The sequence below is a fragment of the Alligator sinensis genome, unplaced genomic scaffold (genome assembly GCF_000455745.1).
Source record: "Alligator sinensis unplaced genomic scaffold, ASM45574v1 scaffold1165_1, whole genome shotgun sequence".
NCBI lineage: Eukaryota > Metazoa > Chordata > Crocodylia > Alligatoridae > Alligator > Alligator sinensis.
Window position 1 is genome coordinate 24,596 of NW_005842477.1, and position 14,943 is coordinate 39,538.

General features: G+C 45.5%; 1 protein-coding gene across 1 annotated transcript in view; it reads left to right on the plus strand.

Annotated features, from left to right (window-relative positions):
• Positions 1-12,948: 12,948 nt before the first annotated feature.
• Positions 12,949-14,943, plus strand: part of LOC102385787 (E3 ubiquitin-protein ligase TRIM17-like) — a 20,546-nt gene continuing 18,551 nt past the window's right edge. Inside the window, exon 1 of the mRNA XM_025212667.1 lies at positions 12,949-13,002. Coding sequence (XP_025068452.1) covers positions 12,949-13,002 — 54 coding nt within the window. The remainder of the gene's footprint in view (positions 13,003-14,943) is intronic.

The following is a 14,943-nucleotide window of genomic DNA, read 5'->3' on the forward strand; positions in this document are numbered from 1 at the left end:
TTTGGTCCAGACCCTATTCCACCTAGTGGGTACCTAAGAGGACTTACACACCAAACTGTGATTCTATGCCGTACTATGAAAATCCTTTACTGCATCTACTTTTGTAATACTGTCATCTTATCCACAAGGTTGTGTCACAAAAAGCAGTTGTGGGGGGGAGGATGGGACACCCAGCTTGTGAATTATGATGTTTTAGGGCCTTGAGTAGAGTAGAACAGCATTACATTCAGGTTCCTAATTCACTTATGTCCTTAATTGGTGGAAAAGAATTAGTACCTGTGTGCCTGCCTGGGAGAGGGTGCTGGCTTTTAGGCAGCAGAGGGACTGGCTGTGAAAACAATGAGCATGAGCAATGAATGTCATTATCTGGAAAGCAAGCTGATCACTTCCCTGGGTTTATAGGTTTTGCTGGGTGGCTGTTTCCTATGCATGGGCTTGCCCAGAATCTGACTGGTTCCTTTGGCTTTTGAATAGGAGCCCATGAGAAAAAGGTTAAGTGGGCTGAGTTCTAGCCTGTAGTTCTTGTTGGGAACATCTGGAGGCACAATGATTCAGTGCAAGCATCTGTTACTGTAAATAGTGTCATAACCAGGATATCTTTATGCCCTTTCCACACCAGGGGCAGATGGCAATCTAGGTCTGTCAGCAAGGCCCAGAGATTGCTCCCTGATTAATTCACCATGATTTTATGTTTCATTGTATTGGGTGAGTGTTATCCCCAGGCTACCCCTAACACACATGGACTGGGCCTGTGAGAAAAGAGTGAGGGTCAAAGAGTCGGGTTGCCAACTGTTTGAATCTATTCTGGGAGGTTTCTGGACTGCCAGCGTGCCTGCGACACACAATGTGAACATGCCTGTGTGCTTGCATAGATCAGTTACAGATTACAGTGCACCGGCTGCACGTCAGGAAGGTAAATGCACATTACTATTACATTTAAAAAAACCCACTGGACTACTGTATAAATTGGACTCAATGTTTACTATTTATTTTAATGAATGCCCAATCATTTATCTCTTGGGTGACTCTCAACAGTCTCCTGGAGATATATATCTAATTCCTGGAGACTCCAAGGCAATCCTGGAGGGTTGGCAACCCTAAGAGAGCTGGGGAGGGATAAAACATCCCAGAGTGGACTGGGAGAAAAGGAACAATCCTAGGGAGGACAAAGTAGAGTCCTGGTCAGGACAAAGGGAACTGGAACGACACAATAAAGACTGAATGTTTTGGAGCATAGTCTGCTGTGCTGTTGGAGACAATTGGCCCTCTGATCCCCCTCTTCTTTAAAAGAAGAAAACCACATCTCTTCACGTGAGATGATCAAAAAGAAGGTGCTCCCGGAGCCAGGGATGCTATGGTTCATAGGGGAAGCTAAGGACTGAGAAGAGCCAGAGTCTCAAAGCCAGAGGCTTGTCCCCTGTGAGGCTGTGCTAAACCTGGCTGCAGGGGGTCCTTTCAGGAGAGAGGTCAAATAAGACTGCTTCTTGGGGAATCCTAAGGAAGTGTTTTGCCCCTTCCCTCAAAACAGGCATTTGATCCTTCCATGACAGCCAGAGTGAATGGGGCTCAGAGGACACTAGTAGAGGAAGAAGGATGGTGCGTAAAGCTAGGTGGAATATGCTCACCAGAAGATTTTCCTGCATCTTTATGCCTTAGCAATGCTGGCCTCTGCCACATACCACAATCCCCAGCCCTTCAGCAATGGCCATGGCAGCCTGGAAGCTGCTGGCGCTCAGCAGAGCAGAAGGAAAGCACCATCTCGTGCAGACACAGGGGCTTGTCTATGAGAGCAAGTTCCAGCCATGAAATCCATCTGGCTTGCCACAAGCCCACTTACGACCCACCCTCACAGCAAGAACATGAAGTTGGAGCAGCAGCTACAAGCAGAAGTGGAGTTTGTAGCTCAGGATCATCCCCAATGTGGAGTCCCTTTCAGCCTGCTCCTTCCCAACCTTGTACGTGGACAATTGATGGTGCTCCACTGTCTGCTCTGGGAGCCCTCATCCTCTCCACGGCTCCGCTGACCTCAAGTCAAACTTCCACTCCTCAAACTCCGCACTTCCTAGAGGAGCCTGGGATTTGGGGGAAAAGTAGACTTGTTCATGACCCTTAATGTCCATTCCTCACCTGCAACTCCATACACACCCTGGGTGTAAGGGGAACCTGCTCATTCAGGATCCCAGCACATGCCTGGTCCTCCACCAGCTGAATCTCTGTAGGACAGCTCTTTCCTGGTAGAAGGGAAATGTATGAAATATCTACCATTGGAAAGCGCTTCCTATTCACTAAGAGTTTCTTATGGGAATGTGAGGGGTTCATCTTAAGGCTATTTCCTAAATGCTGCTGAGAATACAACCCTCACTGCAATTGCAGTGATGTCCTCAAGGACACTTGTTACTGGGGAGTGGCCACCCTAGAATAAGTGAGGCTGTTTTATCTTGGTGAGACTGCTGCCTTGTACGAACCCCAGAGGCTCTGCCTTGGGGTATGTTCACATGACTGTCTGACGAAATTTTAAGCAAGCAATGCATCCTTCTTATAGATTCCAAAACACAGCGATATGATGGAATCACAAGAGGTCTGCACCACTTTTTTCCACCACCTGGCAGCCAATCCCTAGCTATTGTGGATGCAAATGCATTCCAGAAATAAAAAAATGATTCAGTGTTGATCTCCTTCCCCAAACTCTCTCTCTTTTTTTTTCCTTCCCTTATATTTAACATCCTTGCTCCCCTACAGTTTCTGGCTGTGCAAAATCCCAAAGCATTCTCACACTTCAATGCATCCCTTTCCATCTTTGGCCATACTAAGCCATGCAGTAGATATTCCCTGCTCTTTCTGACATTAAACTCAGTGGTCTGACAAATCCTTCAATCTGGTTTTGTTTCCTCCTCCTTTTTCTCCCCATCCCCCCAGCTCCCAGACAAGAGCAAGACCTGTGTAACTCAGCTTTGCTTTTTCTTTCACCATAAAATCTACGATGAATAAATAAAATCATTTAAAGACCAATCTGCAAAAGGAGAGTAGATCTGAGAGCAAAGCACTGAGCTCTGTGACTCCTCCAGGAAGCCAAAGACCTACCAGTCTGTCTGGAAATGGCTTCAGAAGATCTCTTGTGCTTGGTCCTTGGGCTCCACAACCAGAGGGAGTCACTGCATTTGAGGCATTTTGAGAAGACTGAGGGTCTGCAAAGAGACATGCACCCTATGTAACGGCTCTGTCCTGTGGGGAAGGTAAAGGCAGTGATGTGTTCGCATCCTCAAAGTCAGGAATCTTTCTCTCTTATCATTCTTTTCCCCTTTCCTCCACCTCCCTGAAGCCTAATGGCCTGGAGGGGGTTGTTGTTTGCGTTTAGGTTTGGGAGCCCCTGGGGCCTTGTCTGACACAATCAATCTCCCCAAAGCCCTGTGAATTAAATATACTCAAGAAATGTGGAAGCCACCCTGCTCTGAGGGACATGGGTCCCTCAGTTGTAGGACAATGCATGAACCATCCCTTTAACCACCTCTGGATGGCTGATGCTGCAAGAAATACCCTTTACTGCTGTAACTGTGGTATCTCATGCTGGACAGTCCTCAGTCTAGGCAATCGGTTCCACATGTGCCCAGTTACTACCGACCCAAGCAACTCCCCTTCCCCATCCAACACAAACAGCCATCATTAAACTCAGTGCCAAGGGGCTCACCCAACACTGACTCCTGTTTTATTCACCATTCACTGCCTTTGAATAAGATATCCATATACCCTGGTGAAACCAAGCCAGTCATTCTCAGTGGGTGCATCTACACAAGATGCTTAATATGCAATAGCCTAATAACTCTGCACAGTAATGCGTCACAGCACAAATAGTGCTAATACACTACTGTGCTGTTTGATTAGGTTACAGTGCAGTAGCATCACTAAAAAGGCATTCGCCAGCACTACTGCACAGTAACTCTAGTTACTGCACATTTGGTTAGTATTTCAATAAGCAAGAACTAAATTAAATGTGCAGTAACTACTGCATATTAATGAACGTGTAGATATGCCCACTCTGTATTTGTGCTTGCAGTTATTTTGCCCCAAGGCCGGACTTTGCACTTGTCCTTGTTGAATCTCATCTGGTTGATTGTGGCCCATTTTTCCAGTCTTTCCAGGTCATTACACCTTAGGTGTATCTACACGTGCAATTTATGTGCACAAATAAACTCTGGAGCTTATTCTTCTGGAGTTTTTTGCTCCTTGGTGTACTGTTTGAATGTGCACCAAGAAGCAAAAAACTCTTGTATCTTTTACATGTATCTTGTTCTGGAGTTTATTCACGCACAGCACATTGAGCCTAGTCAGAGCAGCCCCTATCTTACACCTTGTACAGCCATCTCCCCCTCCTATTTTTTGGCAGGAGTACCCATCTTGTCCATATCCCAACTTTTGCTTAAGTAAGAATTTTATGCATTGGTCGGGTTTGCTGGTCTGGCCTACTCTGTACAATGCTTTAGCAAAGCCTTTTCGTGCGCAGCATATATTGATCAGCGTTCCAGCAAGGCCTACATTCCCCTCTTTTTTTGTCTTTTTATAGAGGAGGATGTTTATCCATCACTCTGGAAAAGCATAATACATAGCCAGAAGGCAACCTAGTGGGCTAGACACTGTTTTGAGGCTACCTTGTTCTGCTCATTTACACATGGTTTTCATAAAGTCCTTGTGCACTTTTAAACTTTAATAACTTAGGTTGTGCACAAGCACTTTATGAAGACCATGTATATTCATGCCCTGTCTGTCTATACATTGATCTGCACGTTCCCTCATATGACCTGCAGAAAGTGTTTACTCAATAGTTTGTCCCATAGGTCAGGCCTGGGAATGTTAGGTTCAGGGCTTAAGTCAAGAGGAATGGCCTGCTTATGAACATTTGGAAAACTTTATGCGGTGATAATAAGTCATAACTGATTATAGTAATAATGATCCTTCAGTCTAAATACACGTGTGCATAATATAAAATATATAGGTACATAAAAGCAGACAAGGTTCTTTGGGTGAATCTGATATCTTTTATTAGACCAACTTAAATAGTTGGAAAACAATTATTAAGCAAGCTTTCAGGTTCAAAAACCCTTCGTCAGGCTAAGGAAGTTTCAGCAGTTGGTGTGTGCTCTTCCTGGATGGAATGAAGAGTAAAGAAGCCAGATGGTATGCGTACAAGACAGGTAGTCAGTGAAAATGTAGATTGAGGAGTCGATGGGTGAGAGACAGGCTGGGGAAGGGGTGAGGGAAGAGAGAGAAGGGGGATGAATAGTGGAGCGATACCCTGGGGAGTCACATGTCAGGCAGGTTATAATTTGTCATAAATCCAATGTCTATTTTTAGTCCATGAATTTTAGTATCCAGGAGGTTGATGAAGTGGAGTTCATAGGCTCATCTCTGGGACTAAAAATCAGTTCCTATTATCCAGCAGATGAGCCATTGTTTGCCCCTAAACAATCCTAGGGTTCTCCCTTGAGCCATTGTTAGTTCTCTACAAAAACTCCTCCCAAGCTCAAGTTTCGGTCCTGGTGCTTGGATCCAAAAGCTGCACCAGTTCCACTCCTTTTCTGCCTGGAATCCCTCCCCTGGTCCTGCTCAGGACTCGGCCTGTCTGCAAGCTCCAACAACACCTGGGAACCTCGACTGGTTCAAGCTTCGCTGAGTGGTGAGACCCCAACTCTCTCTCACTCCAGGAACCTGACTTATGTTCTCTTACTCCAGGCACAGCTTTTTAAACCTGACTTTTTCTAATCAAACTCCAGCCAGACTTCCCGAAAACCTAATTGAAACAATGTAATATTGTAATTATTTATTTTTCTCTTTCTTGTACGGCTATTATTACTGGTATCATCATAAGTTCATAAACCTGGCAATAAATAACTTTTATGGTCAAGCTGGTTGCTATACTCTCTCTGAACCTCATCTTCTCTTTCTTCCCCTTCACCTCCCCATTTGCTCTGCAGCAACGCTTCTTTTACCTAAGCCAAAGATCCTTGTAATGCCCAAAACCACAGTGGGGTCTGCTCATCAAGGGGGTTACTACTAGGACCATTGTAACAAGGGATTGGAACATGCTGAGTTTTGAGGCACATGAGGGTATCAGCTGAAAGTGCTGATCAGACCCAGCCCGCTCAGATGTACTGTGTTAGCATGTGTGCATGTGTGTCTAACTGCATTTATTGGTGTCCTGCTGACAGCTGAAATAAGGGATGAACTGAGTTCAAGGCACATGAGGGTGTCAGCCTGTCAATGCTGAATAGTCCAGCCTGACTCAGATGTGCTCTGTTAACCTGTGTGCTTGTGTCTGAGTGCATTTTATTGTTGCCCTGATGAACTGAGTTCAAGGCATATGAGGGTGTTAGCCTGTCAATGCTAAATAACCTGACCTGGCTCAGGCACATCCTGTTAATCTGTGTGTGTATGTGTGTACATGTGCAGACAAGGTTCCTTGGGTGAATTTGATATCTTTTATTAGACCAACCCAAATGGTTGGAGAATGGTTATTAAGCAAGTTTTCGGGTTCAAAAACCCTTCGTCAGGCTAAGGAAGCTTCAGCAGTTGGTGTGTGCTCTTCCTGGATGGAATGAAAATGGAATGTGTGTACATGTGTTTGATTGATTTAGTGGTTGGAGCCACGTCAGGTTATTTAGCATCGACAGCCCCATTGAAACTGAGTCCTGCGAGATAGCTCCTTTGGGGGTGAGGACTTGCAGAAGGGAGAGACACAGCTACACATAGAAACACAAGTAACACAAGCAGCACATTGATAGAATTACAAAGACCCCCAGAAATGTACCCCTAATAAATGAGCACACCCCAAAGTGATGGGCAAATCTGGTAACACTGCAGACATGACAGGCCAGATCCAGAAGTTCTCGTATCTGTCAATCACCTGCAGAGGACAGAAAAGAAGAGACCAGACTCCCAGAACAGGGAGTGAGGGGAGCATCAGGGTCCGGCCCCTTTAAACTTAAGTTTATTTTTGCTTTATCTTCCTAAATTGTGTTTCTCTCCTCCTCCCATTTGTGTTGCTGGGAGAAGGGAGCTCTCACCCAACCCAGTGGGGAGGTGGCAGGGATAAAGTTTCCGAAAGGTGCATAGACCCTGACCCCAGGGTCACCACCGCTAAGTAAATACTGTATGCTGATGGTTCATGTGAACCCAAAGGATGGATAGGAACTGTTTGATTAACACATTAGGAAAGGACTTGATTTAAGTCTGCCCCTACACTGAACATCTTTATTTTCTGTTTAGAATATTTAGGGGGAAATATTTGATTCATTTAAGCATTAAGGTGAATTGAGATAAACTGACCATTCGATGAACCCTGGACAGGCTAATGTAAATTGATGGATGCATGCTGAGATGAGGGAATTGATTTAGGTTGTCTTTTATTTTGGGACTTTGGCTGAGCTTACATGAATTGATTCTTAAGTGTATTGAAGAGGGATCATTCCAAATTGTCTATCACACTGGTTTACTAGAACCATCAACAGATCAGAGGTTGAACTGAATTACAACCATAAGCGTCAGTCAATCAGCCCAACCAGGCTTGGGGGCACCAAGACTCGGAAAAACATCATCAGTGAGGACATGGTGAGGGTGGCGTGTTAGAGGAGGAGGAGCCTCATGAAGAAGATCCATCTGGGTGGGCAAGGAAGGCTTTACTCAGCCTAGATCCACTTCCTGATAAGGTAAACATAAATATCAAGGTGCAGTAGGTGAGAGACTGGCACCACAGGCTGGGTAGTAACAGGGCCTTCCAGTCTTCCCGACGGCTCACCCTAATAAGGCATCAGGCAGGCAGGGACTATAGCCATACATCATAAGTAGGGCTGTGCAAAACAGCACCATTTCATTTTGACTTCTATTTCGCCATTTTGACAGGACAGTGTTTCATTTTGAGTTTTGTTTCATTTCAAAAGCATTGTTTCGTTTCATTTCGTTGAACCTGTTTCGCTGTTTCGATGCTGTTTCGCCCATAGGCTATAATGGGGAAGCATGAAACTACCTATAACTTTGTCATTTTGGCAGATTTGGATGAAAACAATAGAAATGGTAGCCCCTTCTAAGGACATGAAGCCTGCCAAGTTTTAAGGATATGGGTGCTGGGGTTTCTGGGAAACTGCACCTCAAGTTGCTGACAATCAAAACTCGTGATGTGTAAGAGTGTGTGTGTGTGTGTGTGTGTGGGTGTGTGTGTGTGTGGGTGTGTGTGTGTGTGGGTGTGTGTGTGTGTGGGTGTGTGTGTGTGTGGGTGTGTGTGTGTGTGTTAAAGTGCACCCTCACTGGTGCTGGGGCCTCTACATAACACAGAGGTCCTTTAGGAAGTACTAAATGATTCTGTGCTGGTGGCACATGGTTCTTTTTAGCCACTATGTCCCAGTAGCAATGCACACCCAGGAGTGTGTTGCTATGGCAACATAGTGGCGGTGTCATGGTTGATGCCTGCCAAGGCTACATCGCCATAGTGCAGCTACAGCAGTGTATCATCTTGTGTAGATGCACCCATTATGATCTAGACTATTGAAAATGGATACAGTGGCACTGAATTCCTTATCCAGAGTTTATGGGAATGTCTATAGGTTTATTAACCCACCATAACTGGCACTACTGTGCAGTAATACAAACAAATGCCTTTTTGTGATACTTAATGATCATTGGACCAATCTACTATTAGTGCAGTCGCATGGTTTTTGCCAGGCATACTAATGGGCAGTAGAATTAGTCTGATGGGCATTAAGCATCTCATGTAGAAGTGCCCTTTGTGTCAAAGCATGTGTGCGATTCAGCCAGTGTGTGTCAGCCAATCCATTTGTCATCTTGCTGGCAACAATCAAGACAAAAGCTTCCATTGTTCAAGTTAGAGCTGTTGCCTGTAAAAACAAAATAAGAAAATCACCTCTCTTTTCTTTATAAATACACACACACACACACACACACACGCACACACACACCGGCATGGTATAGATACACTTCAGTAGTTTGCTATTAAAATATTATTTATAATGGGCACATCTACACAAGATGTTTTACTGCACGGCAGACTAATTTGCTGTGCAGTAAAGTGTCACCATCTATACCAGGGTGGGCAATTATTTTGGATGGAGGGCCACTTACTGAGTTTTGGCAAGCCATCAAGGGCTGCATGACAAGCAGCCAGGGGCAGATAAATATTAATTTTGTAATTGTTTTAGGGGCCAGCCCCTCAGGCTGGATAGAATGGCCTGGAGGGCTGCATCCAGCCTGCAGGCCACATTTTGCCCATCCCTGGTGTACACATGCACAGCAATTAGGGTGTAGTAGGCTAATTTACTGCACTGTCAGATAGACCCATCAGATATAAGTGGTATCTGGCAGCACAGTAAATTACTGCACTTAAATGCATGTGTAGATGGTGATGTCAGGATTAGTTTACTCTAGCTCACATTAATTACATATGTTGACACACCCAAGGAGTACTAGGGATTTTACTATAACACAAAAAAAAATTGTGTATACTTTTAACTGCATGATATATTTCTGGTGTAACTCGCCATTTACATTAGTTGGATAGAGGGACGGTCTGACTTCTCTGCAACAGGGCATGGGCCATGCTGTTTATTTTTAAGAAATTTTTATTTTTGGCTCTAGTACAGTTTTAACAATTACTTAGTAAAATTAAGGATTATCCCCAGTAACATTATAATTTTTCCTTCAGTCAAGTTTTTCTTCCCTCTAACAGCACATTGTCCTTTAATTGTGGATAAGCCTAACTGTAGAGTTAATGATTTAACATCATATTTTTGCATAACTCCTGATTATTCCCTGCTTTTCTACAGTAGTCGCTATTGGATAAGCATCAAAAACATATTTTACAGTAGGGATCCCTCCCATTGTATCTAATAAGAAATTTATCTCAGCTGTGAATATGAAGGAGTCCCCAAACATCTAACATCATGGGTTATTGAAAAATGCACCCCGAGTCTTAGGGTGGCCTGTCTTGTTTACTTGTAATTGGTTTGTTCTCTTGTGAGGTAAAGGGAGCAGCCACAGTTACAAAGGCCTTTTTCTTATCTTTTTTGTTTGAATGTTTGCAATTTTATTTGCTAATAACTTTGCCTCCAGGCTTTTGATCTTTCCCTTAACATTTATATATATTTTTATTAACTTTCCCATTGGAATCCACTACCCATTTTTTCCTATACTTTTTCCTATACCTCTCCAACACCAGTCCCTGCTTGGGGGTAGCCTGGTCCCTCAGGTTTCCACTGTTTTAACTGGGTCTGTGTTTATTAACAGGAGTTCCTTTATACCTTTTGTTGGCACTGGATTTATGACCCAGATACCTTGTTCTGGGAGGACCCAAACCCTCAGACTGACCACAGCCTCCCCATTTGATAACAGATTAACTTGATTAACACACAGTGATAGCAGATAAGAATAACATAGGCAAGGCAAACAGATTCTATATCTACCAGTCCTAGGGCTCTCACAGGGGGAAGGAACATCTGGCCAGTATGCAAGCTTCACCCTGAAATTATTTCTTGGATGTCAGATGTTAACAGCCTGAAGAGTTGAGCCCCCCCTCTCTCTCCCTCCCACCCAAGTGGGAAGGGTGAGATGGGTTGGTGGTGTGCCCTCTGTCCATGGTGGCCTCAGGTTCCCCTCTCAGGGACACTTTGCTGCTCTGTAACCCTTCCTTTTTTATCCTTTTCCCCTCCTGATGATTCTTCATCTCTGGGCATCATTGATTGGTCTCCCTGTGGTCATAGTACTGTCCTCTTGTGTCCTGTCAGCATATTCCTTTGTTCCAACAAACCCATCACATGCACACATATCTTAATTTGGTTATTTACTGGTCTCCTAATTTGGTCCATCCACCAAAACAAGAAATCCTAAGGGCTCTGCAGTTGGGCATTGTGACCTAATGCCACCTTATCTCATGTTGTGGAACAGTGTGGTACATGTCTGCAGTTTCCCAGCCTGTGTGTCTGCTGGGTTCAGACAGTGGGTCTTAAGGGAATCTTTGTCACAAACAGGCTTTTTGAGACCAATGACTCCTTGCCATTCCCCTGGACCATTGTTCTAATGCAATATCTATTTTACCTACAAGCCAATTCCCAAAAGCAAACCTCTAAATATCATTTTCTAGCCATCACCTCTTAATAGCTTTTTCTATGTTTCCCAACTATTCACTCATTGATAATCTTTTTCTTTATCCTCACACCAAGTATTCACCCATTCTAATACACCAGGCAGTAATGCTTGTAACCCTGTCAATTTCTCTCAGTGTTTCCTGATCAATTTCTTTATCTTCCATTATTTCATAAAAAGCTTTCACTTTTTCTGCTCATTTCCAGCCTCTGAAAACAGCAACAGCATGGCAGGTTGGGGCACACAGCTTTCCTAGTCAGTCTGAGGCCTCATTTAATACTGCAAACCTGATATCAAGAGGACTCACTATAGGCAGATGTGCCAAATCAAGGAGTCTTTCCCCTGATGAGCATCATGAAAATGATCCATGGATCCTACCCCAGAATATCATATTCCCAGCTCTCTCTTTTCTGCCTGCATGTTGTTCTCTTCCCAAGTCCCACTGTGTGATAGCAGGGTGTAGGAGGAAAGGAGGAACATTTGGGTACACTAAGATTCCTTAAGAGCCCTAGGTCACTGCCCAACAGAGAAGCCTTTAGAAGGATGGTGTCACCCCTTCCCCTATCAGCCCACCAGCCTCCCCCCACTGCAGTCTAAAGGGGATGGATCAGCTCCTGTTTTATGGTTGGATACAAAGGTCACTGGACCAAAGTTGCTGTGCAAGAAAGTGAGTGACAGTCTGGTTTGCTATATCTGGCGCTCCACAGATTCCAGGGAATGAAGGTATCACTTTGGAGAGGGTTTATGCACTTAGCGTGAGAGCAAAAGATGAAGAGAACAGTGGGCATGTCTACACATCACCGTACAGTGACAGTGTTACTGCACCATTTTCAGTACTTCCTTTTGGAAGTACTAAATCACAGCACAGTAACCACCTATACTGTGCCATATGGGCAACACATGTAAAAATTTCCCGCTACATCACCATAGTTGCATGCTATAAGCAGGGAGTGTGCCACTACAGCAATATAGCTAGTGATCACATATAAACTAATGTGATTGCTACATCCATAGTGCACCGAATACCATAGGGCAATGTAAGGCAACATGTAGATGCTCCCACTGTTCTGGGATGTTGGGCCTGGGCTGGCCTGGCTGCCAGGGATGACCACAAAGATAGTCCTTCAGAGCCATGGTTACTTCGGGAAAGCATCATCCTTTCCAGTGGGCCTGGCACTATGTTTGTGCCAAGGCTGAAACATTCAGCAGGGAACAGAATGACCTTCAGCCCTGCTGGCATGTGCCATTTAGTCTCACCCTCAACATACAATATCCTCCTTCACTGCCACATGTTGCTGCTGCTTCCTAATGTATCTCCTTCCCAGACCAAGACAGTCCAGCTGCCAATATTAACCCCTGGAGAAGAGTTATCATTAGCCTCGAGAACATTAGCCCACATAAGGTGAATGTGGCCAGGAAATAAACTACCTTGATTTTCAAACATGTTGAAAACCTGCAGCTTCATCAGGCTTCAATAAACTTTGTAGATGCTTAGCACTGCTGCAAACTGGGCCTGTAGTAGGAGGCCAGCTGCATGCAAAGACCCATTTTCCCCCTCCGTTCACTGCAGTGTGGGACTACCTAACAGTGAGCAGTGCTGGATGTGCCCAGAGGCCAACCTAGTCTCCCCCTTGACCTCCCTTAGAGCAATTTAAAGCAAGAAGCTGAATAAGCAAAGTCAAATAAAGAAAGGCCTCATGTTTTTTAAACGCTGTATCTTTAACTCTTTCTGAAATAAACCGGCAATAGACCTGGGTGGCTGAAACAAAGTTGATGGTCAGAGTATGTGTGCTGCCTGGGACTAAGGGGATGGGGCTGCAAAGCGAACTAGAAGGTCACAGTATGGTTTACGCAGAGACCAAGGTAACAAACAGCTGCAGCTCCACACACTGATCATGTCAGCAATGGTGGCCTTAATTCCAGCCCTTGCCAACTATAGTGGTTAAACCCAGCCATCAGAGCTGTCATCAGCCTCCATAGTTTTGGTCTCTTCTTCCCCAAAGTGGAAATGTCCCTTTGGGCCCAAGCAACCTCGCAGGACTCTGGGCTTAACAAGCCACTCTGGGTATTGTTAAGAAAGTCTCCGAACAGGCAGCAGTCAGGAGAGAACTCACAGGAAACTTTCCTCAGGGCTTTTAACAAGCTGCCAAGGGGCCAATTAGGAGACTAACAACAGATCAACTCTCCTGTCTCTGTCGCTGAGGAGCACTTCTGAAGCCGCTGGCTTGTTGTGGCTCATCTAGGCCCTGTGATCAGACTGGAGCATCAACTTCAGCTTCCTGGTACATGTAGGGATGCTGGTGTTTAGTGTTTGGGATGCCTTCAAAGTCTCTCCCTCTGTCACTGGTTGCATCTCTGACAATCAAGAACTAATCCCAAATTCAAAGGGAAACACATCTCCTTATCCACCTAGTATGGGGAGAAAGAGCCACCTGTATGCTGCTCACAGCCTTCATCTGCCACAACCTGCATGGAGAGCTGGGGAACTCAGAATGCACTGAGGCCTCATGGGGTCAAGCTGTTTTTTGGTGTAGAGATACACAAAGGGTGGGATTAAGGGCTGTTTCAGCCTCTGCCTGTGAGGCCTTTGCAAATTGCTGATGCCCATCCTGCCAATGCCCCTCAATCCTTCCTGGAAGCGGGCTTTGCTGTCACAGTCCTAGGTCCTCTTATCACCTTCCCAGTGTACTTCATTCCTTGTTCTGTCCTTGGGCTCCCTCATAGGCAGCTCCACTGCACTCTTGACCAGTATGTTCCCAGGGGTGGACTCAGGATTTGGCAAAGGGAGGGTGGGGGATTTGGCAAAGCTACATAGACTGCAGGAGAGCTGCACCCCCATTCCCTTCCTTCTTCCCCACCCCCACACTGGTATGGAGACCCTGTTGCAGGACCCTGTAGGGCAGGGGCCGGCAATTATTTCCGGCAGAGGGCCACTTTATCGAGTTTTGGTAAGCTGTCAAGAGCCACATGAGTAGTCCCACCCTTTGACAGGTGCCCTGCCCAATGGTCACCATCTTGGGACTGGAAGTCCAGCCGCCTAACCCCTGACCTTTGCCACCAGAAGCCCCTCCCTTGTTCCCAGAAGTACTCCTTTCAGCAAGGGGCTTTGCCATCTCAGAACCAGAAAAACACCAAATTATAGTCTAAAAATCAAATAACTACAACATTCATTAATTAGATTTCAAAAAATATATTTGTCCTGATTTATATGTGTCTGTATAGTGTACGTAGAGGTGATTGCACAATAGCTTAAAATGGAGTCTTACTCTTGTATATTGTGGGTATGTGGGGGGCACTGGGGTGGGTATAGGTTTGTGGGGGGTTCTGGGTGTGTAGGGAGGTGTGGGGGTCTGCATGTACAGCAATGCAAGGGGGGTGTGGGTGCATGTGTATGGTGGGAGTGCTTGTGGGACTCACCCTACAAACACACATACACTCTCCCTCCCTCATTGCACACACACACATTGTGTGTTTTTCTCGCTACACACACACACACTGTGTGTTTCCCTCATTACACACACACACACACACTGTATGTTTCCCTCACTATACACACACAAACTCTCTCTCTCTTTCCTTCCCTCATTGCTTTCTGTCTCTGTCTCTCCCTCCCTCACTGCATGGACACACACACACACCCTGCTCCCGATCCCAGGGTACCAGTGTGGCCCTGTGCTCCCCTGGTCCAGCGATGTAGCCAGGGGCCACATGGTGCTAGAGCAGCCACATGCAGGGAAAGCAGCTGCAGGCAGAGGCTTCCAGGTCGGGGGCACAAGGGTGGCAGGGGTCTGGGGGGGGGGGGGG